Source organism: Anoplopoma fimbria, chromosome 13 (assembly GCF_027596085.1).
Source record: "Anoplopoma fimbria isolate UVic2021 breed Golden Eagle Sablefish chromosome 13, Afim_UVic_2022, whole genome shotgun sequence".
In the NCBI taxonomy this organism is placed as follows: domain Eukaryota; kingdom Metazoa; phylum Chordata; class Actinopteri; order Perciformes; family Anoplopomatidae; genus Anoplopoma; species Anoplopoma fimbria.
In genome coordinates, this window is record NC_072461.1 from 10459940 (window position 1) to 10483156 (window position 23217).

A 23217-nucleotide genomic window follows, 5' to 3' on the forward strand; every position below is an offset into this window, starting at 1 on the left:
ATTAACAACACCAACCTTATGAGACTAACTACTATGTCATAATATCAGCATTCCATCCAATGGTAACAACATGTGGATGTGGCCTCTGGCTAATACATTATATGCATCAATAAATCAGTATGTAGCACAAACATCCATGAGTCGATCCACTTATTGGGTTTGTAGACTCTTAAAATGCCTCACACATATTATCATTCACACTAACTGATGAGCCGAAACATTACGACCCAGTCTGAGGTGTGTCGTGTCCACGCAGGGTTTTGGGTTTCCGTAAGCGGGCCCAGTCAGCGGAGGAGGAGAGCGGCGCATCGCTCCAACACCTCACCCTCACAGAGTTCCTCAAAGAGTATGTGCTCGCCAGAACGGCCTCGCATCCATGCACGTGTGGCTTAACTCACTCTAACCCCCCGCCGTAAAAAAACAAAACATTCCCTGACTCATCCATTAACCAATCGGATTCTTTTTCTGCAGCTGTACATGGCTGTTTTTTTTTTTTTTTTTTACGTCAGGTCACAGCCTGTGTCTGATGTGCATGTTTCTCTTCTTTACTTTCTGTTGCCTTTTTTACCAAGAATGCGTAATGGAAGTAGCATACGTTGCTGCAATTAGCTGACACATTATCAAATGGATCTTGCCAAGGTCAGACTATAAATAGTATCCACCAGAGTCCATAGTGACTTCCAAGCATGCCAAGCATGTTGTTAAGAGTAATAGTCTGTGGACCAGGGGTCCTGGAAGACCGTCTGGACATTCCTTAATTTCAGCATGACACCAATGTACCTGATAATCTAACTGTTAGTATATTAAAAGTACTAAAGTGTTAGTTTTAGAAAGCGTGTGCATGTTGGGCTTTTATGTTGCGACGGCTGCTGACTGACGTGTTCACGCCGAAACAGGATCGAGGACGAGGAGTGGGACAAGTACATAATCCCGTCGAAGGTCGAGTCGGAGAAGTACAAAGTCAGCCGGACCTTCAGCTTCCTCAAGAGCAGGATGTCCAGCACTCGGAACAAGACAAAGGTGATCTAAGATTTCACCGCTCTACGTGTGTTTAAAAACTGTGATTTAAGAAAGCTGAAAGAACCCCCCCCCCCGCAGTAGCGCAGTAAAAGGTTTACCACCTTCGGCGGGACAGGCCGGGTCAGAATTCCTGTGCTGGGGAGCCCATTGTCTGCGTGCGGTGCCTTTATTTGGTGAGGGAGAGTAGAAAAAAAAATCCCCCTCTCCTCAGGTCTTAGCAACGGGACGCAGTGAAAATATCCTCTTACATAAGGCGTAGATTCCCCCACACACAACTCCCCGCCACACAGAGAAAGGAGCCAAAACACATTCCATAGTACAATCCTATAAACATGTGCGCATGTGTTCAAGAACATGTTTGCGTGTATGTGCAGACGCACAATGCACATGGAGGGTCAAAAAAACAAGCACACACTCTTGGAGTCTGATGAAAAAATAAACATGGACAAAGGAATCCCCCTAACGCACACCCCTCTAAGGACGAAGTGCCACAACAGCAGCCATCCCCTTGGACTTTAACAAAGTAAACACAAACGCTCACTCAGGGGCCCCTTTTATCCACAACTCACTCCACTCTAACAGGTGCGTTTCAGCAGGACGATGACCGTTGCGTGCCTCTTTGTGCCTGCTCAGAGTCCTGTTATTTCTACGGCGAGGGTTAACTTGATCTAGCAGCATTGACTGCAGTAAACGTCAGCTGAATGAGTACGTTTGTAAATGTCACGACTTGCGTTTCAGGTGAAGGGGAAAGAGGTGAAGGAGGGAAAGGAGAAGACAGGAGCCTCTAACGGACACCAGTTTGTCCCCACGTCTCCATCCGGTCCCGCTCTCTGTGTGGCCTGCGACAAGTCTGTTTCTGGGAAGGAGCTGCTGCAGTGCTCCAGTGAGTGTTTTACTGCCAGCGCTGTCATCGTGTTTATGTTCCTTGGTGGCTGATTTGTTTTAGGGTTTGTGTAAAAAGCTCTTTGCACGTGCCGCCTTGATGTTGAAGTCAGTTTTTCTTCCTCTCAGCATTGTTGGCGAGGAGCATGGCAGCTTGGCAGCCATCTGAACACTGAATCCAGAGATGTTGTCTGATGAAATTAACTGGGATTTCATTGTGTTTGTCCGTAGGCTGTTTCCTGAATGTCCATAAAAGCTGTCGAGAGTCTGTGGCAGCCTGTGGGAAGGTAACCACCAACATCACGCACTTCATTTCATCTCAAACTAAAATAATGAATTATTTCAAATAAAAGTTTAAAGGAAATATTCCCCTGTTTAAAAACAACCCACATACAATCAATGTGGCTTCCTTTTGAAATATTTGAAAGGATGTGCCCGAGATTCTTTCAAATGTTTCAAATTGTTTCACGAGTCAAACAAGGAGAAAAGTATTTTTTCTCCACCAATTATACACATATAGGTAAGTCATACTGAGCGTAACTCAGTGTGTAAAAATGGGTTAATAACATCTTCTGTGGCTGGGGAGGAGAAAATAACGTACATTGAGACTGTACATTTGTAACAAAAAGATGCCATAGATGGAGCTTGATCTATACTGAGGAATAAATGTCAGAATATCTTGGCCTCTGCTGCTTCAGTTTTAAATGTCCTTTATAAATGATGGTCTCTCGCAAATCCTTAAAACTCTGCACAAGTGCTATATCTCTGGAGAACCTGTTTGCTGTAATCGATGAAAATGCGGTTAAAAGACATGTATTTTAAAAGAAAGGTGCCCTGGAACGAATGTGTTGAGTGCATTCCCTTCCTCGTAAATCATTTGCTAAGCCAATTCTTTAAATATTTAAAATGATACTTTAGTGGAAAAGGGTGAAGTATGGGCCAAGGAAGAACCCATTCGATTTTGGCGCAGCTTCGAAATCACACGGCAGATACACACATTTTTTTTCACTTATGGAAGCCTTGTCGGACGTCTGCGCACTCCGAATGTCCCTCTAGCTTACATCTATGTGCATTTTAACTTTTGTTGGCGCAATGTCAGCAGAACAGCGTTGAACCAACCAACTGCGCACTCAACTTATTGTAAGCATCCTTTACCACCAGTGGTCAGAACTCCACAGGTTGCCTTCAAGAACACAATTAAAACTTCCTGAACTGAAAATCTGTCAATCTTGTGTTGTTACTGCACTACAGCTATTGTTTATCAAACTCTGAATCCAATAAATTCACATAATCCCCAAATCATTGGAAATAGGAAATCTCCACGTCCAGGGTTCTGAGACGTGTGCCGAGCAGCAGCAGCGGCAACATCCACGGCTCAAATCCATCTTATTTATTGCAGGACAATCCCTCGGCCTCTCCCTGTGTTTCCTGCCACACACTTGCCTGTGCCGTCTCATAAAGGCGAAATGCCAACAAAAAGAAATAACTCAGCGACAGGCCTAGAGGAAGCGGGTACAACAGGAAAACTAAATTCCAACACTAGTGACAAAATAACTCCTGGAATGCGTTCGATCATCTCAAACTGACGATGTATAACAAGATGTGTGGCAACGGTTGTCTTCCATGTTTTTGTTTGGGCATAAATTGACTCCAGCGTTGACTGATCCACAACTGCTTTACATTTAAAGCACGAAACACTACGATTTACAGCTGCTGATGTTGATATGATTATGTGTCTCCTCAGAAGCCGCAGGAGAGGAATGCGTTGCTGATGAAAAGCAAGACCTTGTCTCTCCCACACAGTGAGTCAAATATTACAGCGTCCGTCCCCCCCCTCCCCCCCTCCCTTAGTGTTTCCTCCCTTGGTCTTTGATTAAGTTTTTACCTGTCCTCCCTAGTCTCTCCTGTTGTAGGTTAAGAAAGCCATTGCCCCCCCACTCCCCCCTCTACTTGTTGTTCTTTCCCTGGTAAAAAAAAAAAGTTAAATGTTAATCCGTCTCAGTGGGGGATCTGGCCTGGATTGTGCTTGTGTGTGAGTGCTGCAATACAGTTGTTTCCATTTGCACTGGCAGGAACATTTATTTCCTTCACGTGAAGCTCTTTGTCTTCACCGTCCGAGTGTTTGATGTCCGACAAACACAATGTCAAGGTCAAACGCGATCAGCGTCCATTCCGACAACATCTTGTCATTATACGTGCCGCGTGCCCAGATAAACAATGAAAGACGACAGCGGACCTCCTCACAACTTTATTATTGGGTTACTGTTGCACTCGGTGACGACATGGACGTAAACAGAGCACGATGGCATTTGAAGTATTTAATTTGTGGAAGAGGAAAGTGGGACTAATTCCTCTTCCTGGTCCTTTTTTCCTCGTCTGTCCTGCTGACTCAGTGAAAGACAACTCTCCGGCCTCCATTTTCTCCTCCTCGTCTACACTTCCCACGACGACCAGGGAGAAGAGAGAAACAATCCCCCCTTTCTCCAAAAGCCTCTCAATCTCTATAGACAGCAGGTAAGGTTGCAGTGTTACCATTATGCATCAATACATCCATCTTATGCCGGTTCTAACCGACTAAAACTGATTTAATGCTTCTGGATTACACCAGCTTTGGTACTTTATTCTGAGGGGAACACTGGACACTTGAAACAATGTGATCTTAAATATCAAACTGGAATCGGTTTTAAAATGCTGACATAAATAAAACCATGGATCATAATCATGCACCCCAATGCAAACACAAAAAGAAAATCATTCTAGCTAACTCATTTTTTTCTCCGTACAGACGGCTGAGTGACACAGCGGGGGCCGACAGTGAGTTCGGCGTGACAGCTTGCACCAACAGCTCGTTGTCTGATGAGGGAACGCCGGTCACAGCGACTCCCCCATCCGCCGAGCAGCCAATCACCACACAGGGTGAGAAAGACAAGCTTTCTTTGTGATTTGTCACACCTAGACAAAAGTAACATTGAGCATTACTGTAGAGTGGATTTTGATTCATAGTAATAATGACAATGATAATGTAGTGGCCATTTGTCGGAAAAATCATAAACAAACATAAATCAAAGGGCCACTGACTCACCATGGGTTTTTGTGTTTCTCATGATTTATTTTAACAAAACAAAACAAGCAAGCAAACGAATGAACAAAAAAAAAAATCCTATTGCTGACTCTCCTGCTCTGGTAAAAAACCATAGGCCCAACCCTTTACATGCTGGTCCTGTACCTGCCTACTCATATATATAACCCTAGTTGTTACCCAATTTGAATACAAACGAACAAACCAAAAAACTAAGTATACTTAACACCAAAAAACAATTAAACTAAACGACTTAATGAAAAAATCTCACCTAAATAAGCAAACCTCTAGAATATTAAAAAAATACTACTTATGAATAAAATAACTAATTACTAACATCAAATAATTGGTTCCTACAGATTTTGATAATGATATTAATGATGACAGTAATAATAACTTTTATTTGTTTTGCACGTTTCTAAAAATAATGTTCACAAAATGCTTTTCATACAATGAAACAAAAGGCAGCAACAATGTGAAATAGAAAAAAACACACACCAACAAACAGAGATACAATTTGCCTGGTTAAATAAAGGTTAAACATTTTTTTAAGAACAGTTCAAAACTTTGCTAAACTGAAAGGTGCCTAGGGAGTGATTCACATAAAAGCCTTTTTATAAAAGTGTGTTTTTATATGGGTGTTGAGAGAAGTAACTGTATTGGTTAGCTTAATTTCCTGAGGCAGGTAGTTCCAACGTCTGACATACAGTCTTGAGCTTGTTGTCCGTAAGAACAACCAAGTCGACTTCATAAAGAGTCCATTAATAAAGAAGGAGGCTTGGCTTTTCTGCGCTTTAAAAACAAATCAGTAAAATCTTCAAATCAATTCTGAATCTTGCTGGTTGCCAGTGCAGATATGCAAAGATTGGGGTCTCTATGTTGTTTTACACATAGAAGTTAAGCAACATCATTTTGAACATTCTGGGGACGTGAGATAGTTCTTTTGAGGTAGAGAAAAGAAAGATATCATCATCATTTCTGTCCCCACAGACGCCGTCAACGCTCCTCTCATGAGCGGCCTGTCAGCTGACCTGCTGGGACTCGAGGTGGAGTCGTGGAGTCTGGTGGTCAGCCCGGAGTTCTGCAGGCAGCATGACAGGCACACCATTAAACGGCAGGAAGTCATCTACGGTGGGACATTTCTTCTTAATAAAGCATTTCATATGAGCATTATGCGTTGTGCGTACTGCATCTGTGTTTCTAAACCAAGCGACTGGCTGAGTCAAACCTCAGTGGGCGGAGCCAAAGACTCACAGGAGACGTGACTTGACTTGGACTTGATCTAAATACCTTTGAGGAACTGAAGCAGTTATGAGCCCACCTGCTGTTCCTCTTGGATTCAGACAGACATTGGTTGCCTGAGTAATCCCATAATCCACCTTCATTTACCCCCACATAGAGCTGATGCAGACGGAGCTGCACCACATTCAAACCCTGACGGTCATGTCTGGGGTGTTCCGGAGAGGCATGCTGGAGGAGCTGCAGCTCGACTGGGACTGCGTTGCCCGGATCTTCCCCTGCCTGGACCCCCTGCTGCTCTTTCACAAAAACCTTTTTGGAGCGCTGCTGGAGCGCCGACAGGCCGCGGCCCAACCCGAGAACCCCCGAAATTACCTCATTCATCGGATCGGAGACATTCTGCTCCAGCAGGTCGGTTTAGTTAATATTGTGCACATAAAACTGCCAAAGATACATGTCTCTGATCGGCCTCTCGCTCAGTTCTCAGATGAATATGCCGAGAAGATGAAGCAGGTGTACGGAGAGTTCTGCAGCCATCACACCGAGGCTGTCAATGTCTTTAAAGAGCTGCAGCAACAGAACAAAAAACTACAAAACTTTGTCAAAGTAAGCTCCCGATTTTACACTTCCTCTGCTTTTTTAACTAAGGGGTTTACAGTAAAATGTCTAAAATTGAACTGGTACTCATTTTTGTTGTTAACCTCTCACAGCAACAGAGTAATAACACTCTGGTGAGACGGAGGGAGGTGCCAGAGTTCATCCTGCTGGTCACTCAGCGCATCACCAAGTACCCAGTGCTGCTGGAGAGGATATTACATTACACTCTGGGTATGTCTGCTCTACTGTGTCCCTAGCTTAACTGTAAACATGTGCAGCTCTTAAGTCTGTTACATGTTCTGTGCAAACAGCAACACAAAGAGCAAAGAAAGGGGCCTTTTTTAAATTCTTTTATAGCAAAATTGTCTAGAATTTGTAACATGATTCAAATGTTTCCTGCATGTTTCAGGCAAAACTATGACACGAAAAGTACTACGACACAACCAGTGACTATAATTACTACAAAATAAGAGAGTATTACCTGTGTTCAACATCATACTTAACTAAAATATGTTTTTGCAAAGTGATAAAAATGCTTTTTTCTTTTTGCTGGATGATGCTTGAGAAGGATATTTACTTTTCCATGACTCGCAGTAATAAGCAGTTAAGGAATAAAGAAAGCCAATTTCTATAAAATGTCTATCAAATTGCTTTATAAGCAGAGAGCTGGCACATGCTTAATGTTTTTCTTTATGTACCTGTGTTGAGTGTTGTTTAATTGGAAATTGTAAAAAAAAAGTTTTTGCCAGGGTAAAATATTATTTTAATACAACACCTCTTTCCTTTCCACAGAGGGAAGTCAGGAACACTCTGACCTGTCGAGGGCCCTCGCCCAGATACGAGACGTCATCGCTGCGGTTGACCTGACTGTGAACAGGTACGAGAGGTGTCAGGAGTTGCAGGAAGTGCTGGCCCGGCTGGAGAACAAGAGCTTCGCCAAGCTAAAGAACGACAAGGTGTTTCGCAAACAGGACTTGCACAGCAAGCACAGGGATCTTCAGTATAAAGGGCTGGTCTACTGGAAGACCGCCACGGGACGTCTGAAAGGTGTGCTTAAGACCATCTGTGCCACAAGATCTTTTGAGTTTAACAGAGAACCAGTCTACATGCATTTCTTCTCTTCCTTTCTCAGATACTCTGGCTCTCTTGCTCACAGACGTTCTGGTTTTTCTACAAGAGAAAGATCAACGCTTTGTATTTGCTGCCGTGGTAAGAACACGTTGAAATCAAAGACATCTTGTCCAAGCTCATATCTGTCCATCCTTTAACTCATCTCAACGAGTTTTATCTGCTTTTTTCAGGACCAGAAGCCCCCCGTAATCCCTCTGCAGAAGCTCATCGTTCGAGAAGTAGCCAACGAGGAGAGAGGGATGTTCCTCATCTCCGCCTCCTCAGTGGGACCGGAGATGTACGAAGTCCACACCACCACTAGAGACGAGAGGAACGCGTGGATGAGACACATACGACAAGCTGTGGAGAGGTGTGTGTGTGTGTGTGTGTGTGTGTGTGTGTGTGTGTGTGTGTGTGTGTGTGTGTGTGTGTGTGTGTGTGTGTGTGTGTGTGTGTGTGTGTGTGTGTGTGTGTGTTAAGTCTACAGTGTTTGTCATTGCATGTTCGCGTGTCACTCTTCATCTAACTTACTGGTCTACACGGCAGTTGTCCTGAGGAAGAGGAGGAGGAGGAACGCATTGCAGAGACAGAGGAGGCTAGACGAGTGGCAGAAGTGAGAGTTCAGAAGATCGCCAAGTTCCAAGGTGAGAACATTTCACCTGCGCGTCCCCATCGTTCTTCAATAGAACCACAAACATCCACAACAAGTCCTAAGTCCTGATCTCAGTGTTTGTTGTGTGCAGAGACGTTGTCGGCTCAGGACCAGCAAATCTGCAACAGCCTGGAGGAGAAGTTACAGCTCTATGCTGAGCTCACAGAGTTAACCCTCCGCTCGCCAGAGCCAGTACCACTACGCCATCTGCTGGTACAACCGGACAACGACGCTGAGACACCGCGACAGGCCTCGTCACTGCTCACAGCTGCACTCAGAGAAGGTGAGAAAGCTGCTGTGTGGCTACTGAGGGGGTGAGGGCTGTGTAACGCTGCAGTCGTTCTTGTACTGTACATATTTAACAAGCCTAATCATGGCTTATGATTATGACTAGTGACTAACCTACATACAAACATGAACCTGAATGCATCATTCTGGCAGACATTAATAAGTCAATTATAACATTCAACAGCATTTCAACACACATTTTACAGTACAAAAATATTTTGTTGGACAGTCTAAATAATACACCATAATAACAACACATAATGCATTATATACACAGGGCTGACCCCTTGCTGAAAAGGAGTCTTTTAGCAACATTATTGAGATTTTATTTTTACACTTAGGCATATATCTTAAACAAATTGTATCCATTTCTTAAAGCCCCTTATACGTAGCCATAGTATACCAACACTGATAAGCCCTCTTTGCAGGACTGTGTTCCTATGTGCAGTCCATACCACTCTGTTGCAATTTCCTCGCCCTCCTGTTAGATTTGGTGAACCTTTTTTGACCTTTTCACAGCAGTAATTTTGACATGTCATGACACAGCTATAACTAGAAACATGAATGGTGGCTGCAGCCTATTGCGTTTTGCCGTTTTCAGGTCCATGTTCATGTGAATGAACACAAACTGTGTATGGCTCCCTGTGACATTTAGATTAAATTATGCTAGAATAACTTTCATTAGTTAATTCCATTAGGCTTTTTCTGATATGTGCAAAGTCAAAATGTCCACTATAAAAAGTTCTATTGGGGATGGACAACTTGCACAATTATCTTAGGGATGCAAAACCTGACCATAAAAAAATAACTGTTTAGTGACGTACGTATAATTAATTACCATCAATCTAATAATATATATTGTGACGTTTAAACCATAGCTTGGATATAAGAAGTGGATATAGTTAAAGTGACTTCACCTGTTGGTCAGTCACAACGTAGCCCTACTTTGTTTTATTTGACTCTAAATGGACCATTGTTTACTAAATGAACATCATGCTGTATTGAAAAAGACATGAAACTAGAGCTTGAGACCATAAACTCATGTTTACACTGTTTACTGAGGTAATAAATCACGGAGAAGTAGAGTCATTTACTCAAAGACTTTCGCAAGAGGAGTCTCCCCCTGATGCCCATTAGGAAAAATGCTAGTTCAAGGCACTTCGGCACTCGCTTCACTTTACAGACCCGGAGTTTGCTCCCTGCTTCAAACAAATTGAAAATGCTCGTTTTTCTTCTCCCTAATGTGCAAAACAAGCCAAAATGATACCGTGACCCAAGAACGGCAATACAAACCATTGCACCACTACTGCATCTTGAGTTTGTTGATACATAATTCCTGTAATAGCTCAGCCCAACATGAGCACTTTGGGGGCGTGTATGACTGTTTATCATCTAAGAAGCAGTTTACAAAGCACATCAGCACTCAATTGTAACCAATAAATATCAATGATCTGTTTTAGTTAGGCTTACAAACTTCAATGGGATGACTCTGCAAATATGAAACATACAATATCGTATGAAAACAATATAAAAGTGCAACGGAGTCATTATTTTAAGTATATGCTATACTTTAGGTTTATGTTCTTGTCATAGTTGGTGGGCATTTGAAAATTAGACACACAGAACACTCTGTTGGGTTTTCTCCCTCTGCAGCGGAGAACCTGATCACCATTCTGCAGAGTCGTGATGGCCTCAACGTAAAGGGTACGAGCTCTCCGGTCCGAGGACCAGAGTGCTGCAGCTACAACAGCCACGGCAGCAGCATTCAGGAGTCTCCCTCTGAGCGTGAGTCATTGTGACTATCTTTTTGTGATGCTGAAACACTACGCGATCTTCATCGATGCAGGTGAACCACATGACCAAAATAATGTGCACGCAGTGACATTTACTCCTCGTTGCCACAGCGGACTATCTGAGCACGCTCAGCATGAGCTCCACCTCTCCAGGATCGGACAGCGAGCTGACGGGGCTGGACGCCGCTTTGTGGAGCCCGGCTCTGGAGCTGAGAAGAGGAGACGCCAAAGGGACGCTGTTGAAGGTTCAACCGCCATTCCTCCCCACAAGCAATGATCAAATTAACATGCATTATGGTTCACTCTGTAACAACACATTTTTCTGTAGGTGGCAGAGAGCGTTCAGAGTCTGACTCAGCTCCTCTACAGTCTGCAGGTGAGAAAAGACATAGGTGTCTGTTTTCTGTAACTGAATGCACGAGTGACAAAGTTAGTGACCGGAGCCTGATCATGTGTCTTGTGTTGGCAGGCTGCCGTGACCCTCCAGGACAGCTGCTATGAAGTCCAGAAACTCCTCCTCCAGGAGGGAGAAAGACCTCAGCTCCGAACCCTCACGTCCCTCCAAAACAGTCTGGTATGTATAAGTCACATGACGCTCATGATGAAATAAATATATTTTTACCACATGCATACAAGTGAATCTATGTTTTTTTTAGGAAGTTAGACGAGAATTCAGTTGAAATATTTAACAGATTTCCGTTGTCATTCAGGAGCAGGAGAAGCAGAGGAGCGTTGAGAAGAAGAAAGATGAAGTAGAGAAGAAGGGTTTAGAGAGGAAGAAAGAGGAGGTGGATGAGGTGAAGAAACTCCACGTGAAGCTGAAGCAGGTGCAGCAACGTTGGGACAAAGAGGTTCTGGCCAGAGAGAAACAACAGGTAGGCCTCATTCTGATGTCTTGCATGCACTCTCATTTGTCTCACTTCTTTTTCCTTTTCTTCCTCTTTCCTGTAGTTTGGCATTACACAAAAAATATATTGTGGTTAGCATTGTGCACACCCATATCTTTCAGGTGTGCCAGTTTCTGATCATATGACGTCCAAATCCAAGCTGGCACAAGTAAATTGTTGATATACTCCACCTTCGACTAAGTAATTAAATGATATAAACACCAAGACAGATTCTGATGCAGCTTCATCAACGTAAAAAAGGGAAGGTTGTCACATTACATCAAAACCTATGATGTATGAATTTCACCTCCCCCTTATCAGATGTTTTTAATAGCATCAGTACATGAAGTTATAGAGGCAGAGGTGATATCTAAATAAAACAATACAGAGGCAATAGAGATAACTTTTTAAATACAAAAAGAGAAAATGATAATGCAAAGATGATAATAATGTTAAGAATTATATATGTATAGTTATGATAAAAAATAAAAAAGCACTGAGTTGACCAGGAGCCCCCATCCCATAATATCTCCCTTCCTTATTCATAGCATCTTTTTTAACAAAGTAAAAGTGCTTTACAATAACAAAACTAGAGAAAATACAAATATCAAGCGCATTCTGGGAAAAACAAACTATAAGCAAGCACACATAAGAATAAGAAAATACAACAAAAAAATTATACATTTAACCCATAAATAAGAAGTAAATCACTTAATGTTGTTCTAGGTTGGGTTGATCCTTTAACCCTGCATATCTAACCCCAAAAACAAAAGTATGGTTGCAGTAACGGCTCTGTAACAACTCTTGGTATAACCACCGAAACACAGATAACCTGTGCGTGAACGTTACCCCCGTGTGTTCCCAGTGTGAGCAGGAGAGCGTGCTGGAGCAGCGGGAGCAGCAGTGCCTCATGGAAGCAGAGCGTCTGCGCTGCGAGCGGGAGGAGCTGGAGGCTCAGCTGCTGGAGTACCAGCACAACCTGGACCGTCTGAGGGAGGGCCAGAGGAGCGTGGAGAGGGAGAAGGAGAAGATCGAAACCCAGCAGAGGCTGCTGCAGCGCTGGAAACACCACCGCCAGAGCAGCCTGCCCGTGACGATACCACTGGATGGATATAAGGTAAAGAAAGGGGAGGGAGAGACAGGAAGGTGGAGGTACAGGAATGAAGGGAAACATTTAAAAATAATTGTTATGTGTGTTTTTTAAATGTCCCAGGTGTCCAGCCACAGCCGCTCAGGCAGCCTCGACGGTAACTGTTCGCAGTACGAGAACGAAGCCGTCCTTCTTGCCTCCCTCCAGCAGAACCACCTCCACCGGCCAGCCAGCAACAACCAGCACCAGCACCAGTGTCTGCTCTCCGCCGCGCCTACAAAGAACCACGACAGCCCGCTGCTCAGCTCCAGCTACCCCGCCAACCTCGGCCTCAGCGCCAGCCTCTACAACAGCCTCAACACCCTGCTGAGCCAGGCGCACGGCAAACAGACTCCGGATGGTCGGACGTATCCAAACCCCATCCAGCCCTTCAGCAGCAGGGTCAGCGCACAGCCGCACGGGACCAACAGCAGTAAGTGTGCTCATGTTCCTCTCCTCCCCTCGATACAGTGTGCTGTTAGTGACGGTTAGTTTCAGTTCAGCCATAAAAAAACGTTTCTCCCTTCAAAACATGTTCTTCTTCTTTCTTAGCAGACTTCAGCCCGCCGTTTGACAGGCGCTCCCCGGGTCCCTGGAGGTCAGAGGTCACCGGTGACAGACTCTACGAGGACAGCTACTCCTCGTCTCCCTCTCTCACCCCCCTCCTTCCCACGCAGGCCTACCTCTCTCTCCAAGGACAGAACGGGGAGGAGGGAGGCGAGGAGAACATTGTTTATCTCTAAGGGCCTCCAGAAAGGAACAAGTGGTGCAAGACATCCAACCGGACCGAAAAAACTAAACATTTGTTGCTTGTGTGCGTTCGTGTACATGTGTGTGTTTGTTACTCAAATAAGTGAACAGGAAGGAAGTATACACACATATATAAATGTCCGTTTTTTCAGTGTATGTGTCGGCCCTTAATCTTTCTCTTCCTGCCTCCTGAAACCGTTGTGCCTTTTTTCGAACAGATTCTTTGTAAATCAGCTTTGATACACGTTTTTTTTTTGATTCTTTTAAGTATCTTTGCACTTGTTTGATGGCAGAGGTGCACCGGGACCTAAAGCACCAGGATTATCAGGACAGAAGTATTTTTTCCATGAGCACTTAAAAAGAAAATGGAGATATTTGAGAAGCCCATTGAGCCCTCTCCCTAACTATGTATAGAGTGCTGTTATCTCTCCATGTGATCTTAAATAATATTTATAAGGGATTGCGAGCATCTAAAAGAAATTAAAAGTATACTGACAATATATGTATAGTTTTATGGAAAGGCTACCTATGCACACTGTGTTGGAAGAGGAACTTATATTCCTATTCCTATTATTATTATTATTTCACTCACTTAAGTGCCAAAAATCTTGCTATCCGATACTGTAATTAATTTGTGTAAAATAATGGCTGTTTGTTTTCTGTTCATCTCCTTTTCTGATAATTTATTGTGTAAATTGCTTCACCCACTGTCGACATTTATCATATTTTTGTTGTAATTCCTGTAATCAGAAATGCCCCATATTAATATTGTGCTATCTATAAAAACTATCGTGACAAACGTCTGTGTTTTTCAGTGTGTTTTGCTGTGCCTTTAAAGCAACATCAGTTTGACATTTAAACACACCTCTCGTTACGCAACACTTATACAGTAATTGCAGGCAGGCTGCGTTTAACCATCGACTCATTTGACTCTCAGTTAGTGTGTGTGCAGCGAGTGTCACTGCATTAAGAGGATGCTAAGTATCACAACACCCTTCTTTAACATGCTTTGGTTGCATCTCATCTTTTCTATGGATCACAGAGGAGGCTGCTGGGACACTGGTGAGTTTGTTTAGTTTAACATCTCCAAATTATACAACTCCTCCAGATGTGTCCTGTAACTTTACGTGTGTGTGTGTGCCAGTTTTGCAGCCGCCAAGCCTGAGCATCAGTCATGACAGCGACAGGCAAAGCCTGTTGGTGAGCTGGTGGGTGAACCACAGCAGCTTAGTGGGCGATGTTTACGAGATCCAGATCAGCCGCTCTGAAATCCACACCGTCATTTACAACGTGAGTAGCCCACTGAAGGATTTGTTGTCTGGGTTTTTTATGCTGTTTAAAGACTCTGCAGTGTACTACTACTTTTAACAGCATTCACTGTACAATTCTCTGATTTTTCTTTCTATTCCAGAAGAGTTTGAGTTTATCGTCCGTTGATTCCGATGAATACCAGTGGACGTGGACCTCCGATGTGCCTCTGGAGTGTGTCGATCACTCTGTCAGGATGCGACAGTTCTATAACTGGTCTGTCCCGAGTCCCTGGACCGACTGGGTGACCCACTACGGTGAGACGACGCTACCCTCAGTGTACATGAGTAGAACTCACTCAACCAAAACGGACATAGTATGGAGGCGTCTCACTGATCATGACAGTGATCTGGACTGAGGCTTTTCTTAACTTCCCTTTCACCAATCTGATCCTATATCAGTGTTTCTCAACTGTTGCATGTCTGTTGCAATGCACATTCTACTTATTTTCCATTGAGGGGTGATTAGATTTAAGTGACCCCCAGAACATACCAAAGGATTATAGATGCAGCCCCCCCCCCTCCTTCAGGCCAGATCCTCATGACTCTACTTTGTGACCTTTAGGAGCCCAAGCACAGGATAAGACCACAATCTTCCCATCCATGCGGGTGCTGAGGGAGAACACTCGTGCCGTGTTCTGCTGCGTTCCCCCAAAAGGAGTCAGTATTACAAGCATGACCTACAACAACACAAAATACCCTCTTCTCAGCATTGGAGTTGCTGGAGTCAAGGCCATAACTGTGCCCAACCTGACCATCCCAACGGCTCTCATCAAACGCCTTACACTCTCCTGCAGCGATGCAAGAGGCAAGACCTATTGGGCTTGGAACAACATAAGTTGTAGGTTATTCATATTTTATCTTACATTATTGTCATTTAAATATTATTTATCCAAAGAACTTTTAAATATATTTATATATGTGTGTTTGTGCTGCAGTTCCTCCCCAGAAGCCCGGAAACCTCAGGTGCGCCACCTCAGACATGATAACCATAATTTGCACCTGGGATTCAGGCAGAGAACGAGACCCACATGATCCCAACAAGCAAACACACATTCTCTACATAGAGTAAGTGAACACATAACCAGGAATGCATTCTCTTTTGCATATTTTTGTTTTCCTTACAAACCCCTCTTTGATACGGCCCACGTGTACAAACTAAAATCTCAAATCTACTGTGCTATGAAATGAAATAGTTAGTGAATAATTATTAGGGCCATTGCTCCCGCTGTATACAGATAGAAAAGCAACACTATGTTTGGCAGCGCTTCTCCGCCTCCGGATCGATCAATCTGCAGACAGACCCTTTGCTAAAGCATATTGTTGTTGGTTTTTTTGTTATTAATGAAGGTAAACAAGGTTTCAAATATAAAATCTATATTTAATTAATGTTCTTCAAATTAGAACAGAGAGGCTGTTCTACAGTTTGACAGCCCCCCCCCCAGTCATTTCATTTTTGTTGAGAACACAGGAACTCGGACCAGGCTCCCATCAGCTGCAAGAGTTCCTCTTGTACTTTCCCGGCCGTCCCGCAGCGGGAAGAATACAACATCAGTGTGGTGGTGAAGGACCAGCTGGGAGAGGAGACAGAGAGCTACAGCTTCAACATCTCTGACAGAGGTCAGAGGTCACACAAACTTCTAAACAGAATATGGAATATACAGTATATGTTGTAGCTATATACTTTCAATTGTGGTTTTTAAGGCCTTAATATTCAAGCAACATATAATTAATGCTGGTGTAGTCATCATGTTATTTCAACATTCACCGTTAAACGACTAGAAGATTAACCTTTATCAGTTCTGTGTGTATTTCCTGTGTGTTGCCTTTAGTGTTTCCTGTGATGGGGGCGGTCATGGTGAGCCCTGGGGTGACGCACGCCACTGTGTCCTGGGTCGTACAGGGGAACTTGTCTCGACTGAACCTCCTCTGTCAGGTCACCACAGACCCATACAGCAGCACTCAGGTGAGTTTAATCTGCTTTATCTAAAGTATTCATATTAGCAGAATTGAAAGTAGATGTGCATTAAAAAATGTTTTATTACCTTTCGTCTATTTGTCACAGCTGAGTTGCAATAGTGCGAGCGGTCTCTGCGAAGTCGAACTGGATCATCTGCTTCCCAACACCCGCTACTCTACGAGGGTACGCTGCTCTGCCAGCGGCAGGCTCTGGGGAGAATGGACACATCCCGTATCCTTCACTACCTGTATGTATCACCAGGATGATATGGTGTTCAATGAAGTTTGAGTCAAGACTATGCTCAGACCAGAGATCAAAAATGTTGTCCTATCTCAGGTTGGGACTAAATAGGGCACTAAATTACCTAAGGTCCAATGATTGCTTTAAACACAGACGGAATTGCGAAACTTGATGACAACAGAATCAGCTGCAAAACAGTTGTGTCAAAATGTGTGGAAAAAATTATGTTGCATTGTTTTGGTTTAATTAATGGGCATGCTTCTTCTTTCCTCTGCTCTCTGTGTCGGAGCAAGGCTCAGCTCCTCCTCACACACACACACACACACATTCAGGGCGAAGACGACCTCTGAGACGGCTAGCATTGTTTACACTTCAAAATGTTATCCCTGATTTTCCACCATTTTTTATTTTGTACCTTCCGAACAAAAGAACCAGATCGGAGGGAAAATTGGCAGAGTGGCCTGTCGGCGAGCTACAGCCAATGAGAGCGCAAGACACAAGTTGAGGGGAAATTTGGGGGAGGGGTCGCCCGTTAATCATCCAACTTAAAACTGATGTCATAGGACCCTAAAATTACCATTAAACATATATGAACTTAGGACATCATGTATGCATGATATCATACTTTCTCAGCAAAAAACGATTCATTTTATTTCTTTATTTTAACTTTTATGTTAATCCGGCAAGAAACTGTTGAGCCCAATAATACCATTCCTTCATATAAAAAGTATACTGGAATGATCTTCATGCCGGTGACGCCTTGAACAAATAATCTCTATGATCTCCTCAGATCAGATGGTGACGTTGGACGTATGGAGGAGAATAAAGCAGCTGTCCGACCCGAACACTCGTCAAGTCACTCTATTGTGGACTCCAGTGAGACAATTTGCTTGTCTGTTTTCTTTTACGCGCTGTTCTTGGCATAAATACTGCTGTAAGGGCACAAACACTACCCTAATGGCAGTATTTGTGTCAAAATGAGAAAATAATTGGATTTATTTAAGGGAGTGTACTGTATGTCACCACAGCAGCAACTTTTCCCAAACATGACCCCCTTTGTTCTCAGCTTGTTCCCAGCTCAGCAGACACCGTGAACATCCAGGGCTACATAGTTCAGTGGTCACAGGGGGGCCAAAACTGGACCGAGTCGAAGGACAGCGGACAAACCCAGGCTGAGGTCTCCATCGATGCGGGACGACATGACTTCACCGTTCAGGCTGTGGTCCTCAGCGGCTCCACCATCCCTGCTCACATCACCGTCCCTGAGAGGGATGATGGAGGTGAGATTCTCTCAGTTCAGTGTTGGTTGAGGTTGAAGTGTGCTCTAGTTGATCGTTCTTATTGCGTTTTGAATTTACCCTCACTATTTGTTTTTCTGGTTGCAACACCTCTGTCCAGAAATCCCCCCAGCAAAGAAGCGGCTGAGCAGCAACACAGCTGCTGGTTTTAATCTGTCCTGGGACAATGCGGACATCGTCACCTGTGGCTATACTGTGGAGTGGTGCATCCTGGGAAACGCAGTGCCTTGTACTGATGCGTTGCGGTGGATGAAGGTGCCAGAGGGAAACAATGCACTGGTCCTACCTGCTAGTAAGGTTTTGTATTGTTTTCCTTTAGTGGTATGTACATTTCCTATATTGGCAATCATTTTCATGGAATTTTTTTAATATTGCAGGACAGTTCAAGGCAGGTTGTAGGTATACATTTGATATATATGGATGCACAGAAAATGGACACAGACTACTGGAAGTACAGACTGGATACTCACAAGAGCTCCGTGAGTGTTATGTACTGTAAGTGTTTGTTTGTGGTCTCGACATGGAAATGGTTCAAATTGAAACCTCTAACATGGTGTGTCAGATAAAGTCATCAGAGGACATCCTCCAGATGTCATCTATACACCGTCAACATCTTTCCTGTTTGTCAGATGTGCAGAGAGGAGGGGGAAGGGACAAGAAGGCATGCAAATAATATATCTGTTGACTCTCAACCATTTTATATATATATTTAAAAAAAGTGACTCAGGCGTCAGACTAAAAAGTCCCTGTAGTTTCATATCAGTTGGGGACTTGGCGTTCTTGCTTCAAGTCTGTTGTTTTTGATTCTATCTGTTGTTTTTCCTCAGAATCTGTAAAGTCCCCAAGTTTGGTTGAACCTGTTCAGAGCACTTCATCATCGGTGACACTGAAGTGGAGTTACAACGAGGACGATCCGGCCCATCCGGCCTTCATCACTGGTTACCAGGTTACAGCACAGGAAGTAGGGTCTGGTAGGTACAGAGGAAAGCTTCTAGTGTTACTTACTCTTTACCTTTTTCTGTGTTCATAAACAAAACATGCAAAATATGTCTTTTGTAAAATATGAAACAAGGTATTTATAATCTCATGTACATTTAGATCATTTCAACGTGTCGGTGGTAGACCCCCACATTAAGTCTGTGACCATAGAGGGTCTGCAGCAGAACCATGAGTACACTTTCTCTGTGAGCACGCTCACTAAGGATGGGCCTGGACTATCAACCAATATCACCATCAGGACCAGAACCAACTGTGAGCACCAGAACATCCAGTACAATCTGAGAGATACAACAATATTTGTTTATTTCAATTTTCTCTTACTCCAGTGAGACAATTTTACTGGTTGGTTGTGCCCATCTTTTGTTTCCTCTTGTAGATTCTGCTCAACTGGCAAAGATACTGACTCCCATCCTGTTGCTGCTGGGCTGCATCATTCTCATGTGGCCTCAAAGAAAAATGTGAGTAACTTGATCTTTAAATCTTGAGTGAAACATTAATTCCTGCAGAAGATTGCCAGAGACCTGTTTCACCCGAAGCAGGATTTGGGGTTTAACCCTGGGTTGTCAGTGCTACGACGGTGGTTCACTTCCTTACGGGGTACATTGCCATGGTAACTTATGCTGCACACCCAAACTGCTTATAATAGATCAACATGTTTAATAGCACCGCCTCCGCACCGTGAATATTACACAAATATGAAGACCAGTATTCCACACATGGAAAATTAGAGAAAAGGTCCTGGAAAATCTTGTGTTGTGCCACCACGCGGAGTGTCACATGGTAGCGCATGCAGATTACAAATTAAGTGGCCGAAACTCAGAATAATGTAAGTAACATTACCCTCCAAATGTAAACACAAGTCACTGCTGGCTCGTAGTTTTTTATAATGTTATTATATTATCAATTTGTTATAATTTCTAAGCATTGAAGAGATTAATTCCTAAATAAATTACAGCCATAGATGGCTCGCCTTTTTAAATTAAACTTCCACAGAGAGTAACTTCTTAGTCTACAGCCGATCCCTGCTTCCATACCAACTATATCACCACTGAAAATGTCCTGGAAACTGATCTCCAGACAAGAGTAGGAACCTTTTGGGTGGATTACTGAATAGTTTTTCAGCTTCTTCATAACGTTGACATGCAAATTATTATGAACTTAAAGAGACATTGCATGCAATAGTCCACCTTCTTCTCTCTGACACCCACACACATCGGGAGATGTGACGTCTTTGTAATTATCTCCGTCAAAAATTTTAAAAGATAGAAGTTAACACTTCCTAAATTCCCTTAATTCATTTTCTAACAAAATATCTTGCTTCTATCTTTATATGTCTTGGCGTTTAGCCTTTCAAAAACATGTTCACTGCTGAGGATGGAGACAAAAATCTGTTGCAGTATTGTCACATGCTTATTGCTCAGAGCATTAAAGGTAAACGGGACTAAGGTTCAAATGTGCTCTCTTTAGTGAGTGTAACTTGCATGTGCTCAAAAAACAAAGGCTTGATTAGCCTTCTGATCATCTTCCATGTGGGAAACAATTCCTTCGTTTTTAGGTAATCAGGCCAGAATTCATTCAAAGGTTACATGATCAGATTCAGCATGATCAAACATAAGAGACGTTAACATGATTACATCGTGCATTATCAGAGGAATTTTCCTGTTTTCTCTCCTGCTTACCAAACACAAAGGGAGGAATGTACCTGTATTAAAGGGGCCCTCTAACAGCACCAGAAATAACATTTATATAACCACAATGATACATAATCAGATTCTTAATCAGTATGCATTGCCCCTTGTACGTATATGCAAGTGGGCTTACTTACTGCTATGAATCATGTTTTTTTATATACAATAATGTGTATTTGGTCATATGCTGCAAATACTGAAAACATCAACGTATCGGGCTCATAACCGTCATTTCAGGACCACTTGGCGTTGTGGCGGTTGTTAGGGTTAGGGAAGCCAGAGAACGTAAAGACCCCCTGGGTTTGTTAAACTCTTTACTTAGTAACGGGCCCCGGAGCCTTTGTCTCTCATTGTTCTGTTTCTCTTCCAGGCTGAAGGACATATTTGCTTATCCTGATGGTATGAACATCAAAACCCCGGAGTTAGAAGGCTTCCTGCATGAGGTACGGACAAACCAGTGAAAGAGTTGAATCATGCTTAGACAGGAAACAACTATGTTCTTAACATAAGAAACATTCAGTACAGAATACTTCATATTTGTTCTTTATGCAAAGCATGGAAATATGAAACTATTTCAGCCCACGGAATTTGATCAGGTCCTTCCTCCACAGTGGTTTAAAAAATGAATTGTTTATTTTGGGATTATTATAGAATTCATATTCAAGTGGCTCGTTAACACCATTGTTTTATTTTTTTTAATAATATTTCCTGGTTTCACTCACGTTAATCATCACGCAGATATACTGTATTAGAAAATGACCTACCATAGGAGGTGTTAATGTTTTGCAGAAGAGTTCAAATAGACCATCAGAAAGCCTCTAATCAATAAAATAACCTTATTTCTTGATACAAAAGAGGTTTTAGAACCGTAAAGGCAAAACTCCGTATCTGTCAGTCCGTGTTTTCTACTCACATTTCTGGTTCATTATAATAAGCAGTCACTTTGGCAAGACATATGTCATTCAGGGCCATGACCTCGACCCCCTACAGATTTCCCAAAAACTTAAGTTCAACAGAAATCCTTTCAAACATTTTCGTATTCAGACAAGACTAGAAGATTGTATACACACACCATTCCATGTACACGAGGGCACAAAGATTTGGACCTGCCTTAAGTTAGTGAAATGATTGGCCTTGTATTAATACTATAATCTCTCTGCATGTTTTGTCCAGACTGCTAAGCAGCTGCAGTCCCAGAAGGTGGAGGAGTGCAGCAGCTGCGTCATAGAGATCCTGACCACCAGACCTCCTCTGGCTGTAACAACGGCGCTGACACATCCCGAGCCCCTTCCTGGTTCCCAGTCCTCCCCGTCGCTCTCCTGTGTGCCGCTCCAAGCAGACTACTGTCCTCAGTCAGTCACGGTGCTCTGGGACGGACCGGCCCTTCAACCAATCGCATGCATCAAAATCAAAACTTATTTACGCACCATGGATGAGGATTTGCCTGAGGCACAGGTCATGTTCACTGGAATCCATTCAAGCTTTGAACCCTCTGAGAGTCAGCAGGAGTCATGTAGTGTTATGTATGCTTATATCTCCAATGATGGGTGCAACATTCCTAACCAAACCCAAAACTGCTGACATGTTTTTATAGAGTTTAAATACTGTAAATAGATGCTTTGTTCATTAGACATGTCAGTCTGCAGCTTTCTAATGTAAATACAGGTAGCTTCTGTACTTGCACTACATTTGCATATGTGATTGGAACAATGTCGTATTGTATGCGGAGAGGAGTTGAAAGTGAAAGTATGTACAACACCACAAGAGGAACTTACTGTTAAGAGTTTTGAGATGTTTTGTTAGTTACTGGCAGCACTGATAAGGAAGCTGAACATCGGAATCTATTTTTCCAACTTTAAATTTCATATTACTTGTATGGTAATAAATAATATGTTATTAACATTTTAGGAAATGATAATGATTGATTTGGCTATATATTAAAGCTATTTGCACATGTACTGAAATCAGATTTTTGAAAGCCAGATTCTTTTTAAACTCTCAAACGCATCTGAGGAATAGTTAAGTAATTGTTCTCACAAGTGCAGCTTCATTAATAAACACACAAACCGGTTTATAGCAGGAAATCTCACCTACAGCAAATAACTGTGTTGACATATCTTTTATCCGTGTGTGTGTGTGTGTGTGTGTGTGTGTGTGTGTGTGTGTGTGTGTGTGTGTGTGTGTGTGTGTGTGTGTGTGTGTGTGTGTGTGTGTGTGTGTGTGTGTGTGTGTGTGTGTGTGTGTGTGTGTGTGTGTGTGTGTGTGTGTGTGTGTGTGTGTGTGTGTAAAAAAAATTTAC

At 43.0% G+C, this 23217-nt stretch overlaps 2 protein-coding genes across 2 annotated transcripts in view; both read left to right on the forward strand.

Moving 5' to 3' along the window:
• LOC129101413 (rho guanine nucleotide exchange factor 28-like) overlaps window positions 1-14216 on the forward strand; it is a 40437-nt gene extending 26221 nt beyond the window's left edge. Inside the window, exons 17-40 of the mRNA XM_054611226.1 lie at window positions 257-346; window positions 897-1020; window positions 1759-1903; window positions 2134-2189; window positions 3647-3704; window positions 4296-4416; window positions 4688-4818; window positions 5972-6112; window positions 6381-6631; window positions 6701-6826; window positions 6931-7048; window positions 7610-7864; window positions 7950-8026; window positions 8119-8297; window positions 8474-8571; window positions 8671-8862; window positions 10521-10652; window positions 10772-10905; window positions 10989-11036; window positions 11130-11234; window positions 11371-11535; window positions 12413-12664; window positions 12761-13109; window positions 13229-14216. Of these exons, the coding sequence (XP_054467201.1) occupies window positions 257-346; window positions 897-1020; window positions 1759-1903; window positions 2134-2189; window positions 3647-3704; window positions 4296-4416; window positions 4688-4818; window positions 5972-6112; window positions 6381-6631; window positions 6701-6826; window positions 6931-7048; window positions 7610-7864; window positions 7950-8026; window positions 8119-8297; window positions 8474-8571; window positions 8671-8862; window positions 10521-10652; window positions 10772-10905; window positions 10989-11036; window positions 11130-11234; window positions 11371-11535; window positions 12413-12664; window positions 12761-13109; window positions 13229-13419 (3538 nt within the window). The 3' untranslated portion in view covers window positions 13420-14216. The remainder of the gene's footprint in view (window positions 1-256; window positions 347-896; window positions 1021-1758; window positions 1904-2133; window positions 2190-3646; window positions 3705-4295; window positions 4417-4687; window positions 4819-5971; window positions 6113-6380; window positions 6632-6700; window positions 6827-6930; window positions 7049-7609; window positions 7865-7949; window positions 8027-8118; window positions 8298-8473; window positions 8572-8670; window positions 8863-10520; window positions 10653-10771; window positions 10906-10988; window positions 11037-11129; window positions 11235-11370; window positions 11536-12412; window positions 12665-12760; window positions 13110-13228) is intronic.
• Window positions 14217-14457: 241 nt separating this feature from the next.
• Window positions 14458-23038, forward strand: osmr (oncostatin M receptor). Its single transcript, XM_054611818.1, has 17 exons — window positions 14458-14488; window positions 14571-14716; window positions 14838-14991; window positions 15299-15574; window positions 15672-15801; window positions 16205-16353; window positions 16566-16699; window positions 16799-16940; window positions 17724-17809; window positions 18000-18213; window positions 18332-18523; window positions 18609-18710; window positions 19059-19202; window positions 19330-19482; window positions 19604-19688; window positions 21289-21361; window positions 22092-23038. The coding sequence occupies exons 1-17, from the start codon at window positions 14458-14460 to the stop codon at window positions 22497-22499; spliced, it is 2619 nt and encodes an 872-aa protein (XP_054467793.1). The 3' UTR covers window positions 22500-23038.
• Window positions 23039-23217: the final 179 nt, after the last annotated feature.

Coding starts and splice junctions, on each gene's coding strand:
- osmr (XM_054611818.1), top strand. CDS start 14,458: ATGGATCACAGAGGAGGCTGCTGGGACACTG. Junction 14,717..14,837: donor TCCACACCGTCATTTACAAC/GTGAGTAGCCCA, acceptor TTTCTATTCCAG/AAGAGTTTGAGTTTATCGTC. Junction 16,354..16,565: donor CTTCAACATCTCTGACAGAG/GTCAGAGGTCAC, acceptor TGTTGCCTTTAG/TGTTTCCTGTGATGGGGGCG.